This window comes from Buceros rhinoceros, unplaced genomic scaffold (genome assembly GCF_000710305.1).
Source record: "Buceros rhinoceros silvestris isolate BGI_N320 unplaced genomic scaffold, ASM71030v1 scaffold21931, whole genome shotgun sequence".
NCBI lineage: Eukaryota > Metazoa > Chordata > Aves > Bucerotiformes > Bucerotidae > Buceros > Buceros rhinoceros.
The window spans coordinates 42,228-42,708 of NW_010392817.1; the positions used below are offsets into that span (position 1 = coordinate 42,228).

At 54.1% G+C, this 481-nt stretch overlaps 1 protein-coding gene across 1 annotated transcript in view; it reads right to left on the reverse strand.

Annotated features, from left to right (window-relative positions):
• LOC104500921 overlaps nucleotides 1-461 on the reverse strand; it is an 8,598-nt gene extending 8,137 nt beyond the window's left edge. The window contains exon 1 of the mRNA XM_010144652.1: nucleotides 344-461. Within this exon, the coding sequence (XP_010142954.1) occupies nucleotides 344-461 (118 nt within the window). The remainder of the gene's footprint in view (nucleotides 1-343) is intronic.
• Nucleotides 462-481: the final 20 nt, after the last annotated feature.

The window sequence follows — 481 nt, forward strand, 5'->3', positions numbered from 1 at the left end:
CCCCTTTTCCCTCCAAACGTCTCCTGTTCGTGTTCTTTCAGCGTGCAGGAGGAAATGCAAACGAGCTCCTTGCCGCAATAAATGTCAGTCAGTGAGTCAGCGTGGAGCTGGACCTGGTAGCTCCCTCCAGGGGCCTGTTCATCCTGCTGGGGATTAACCCTTCTTAAAAAGACACTTGAAAATCATAGCGGAGAGTTTGTTACCACTCCTGCCTTTTTGCTGCTGCCAGCGAGGCAATTAAACTGGTTAAAATTAAGGTTTTTGAAAGAATCCACCTCGCTGGAGCAAACAAGCACTTTGCAAGCCCAGGAGCTCCTTGGGGAGCAGTTGTTTCTCCTCACACCGGCCACGGTCTGGCTGTTGGTCCCTGTCACAGCTATGAATGCCTGGCACCACCGTCCTGCGCTGGGCAAGCCCGGGGCACATTCGGTGCCATTCCCTTCAAGGTGGCTTCTGCCCATGCGTCACTCCACGTCCACCC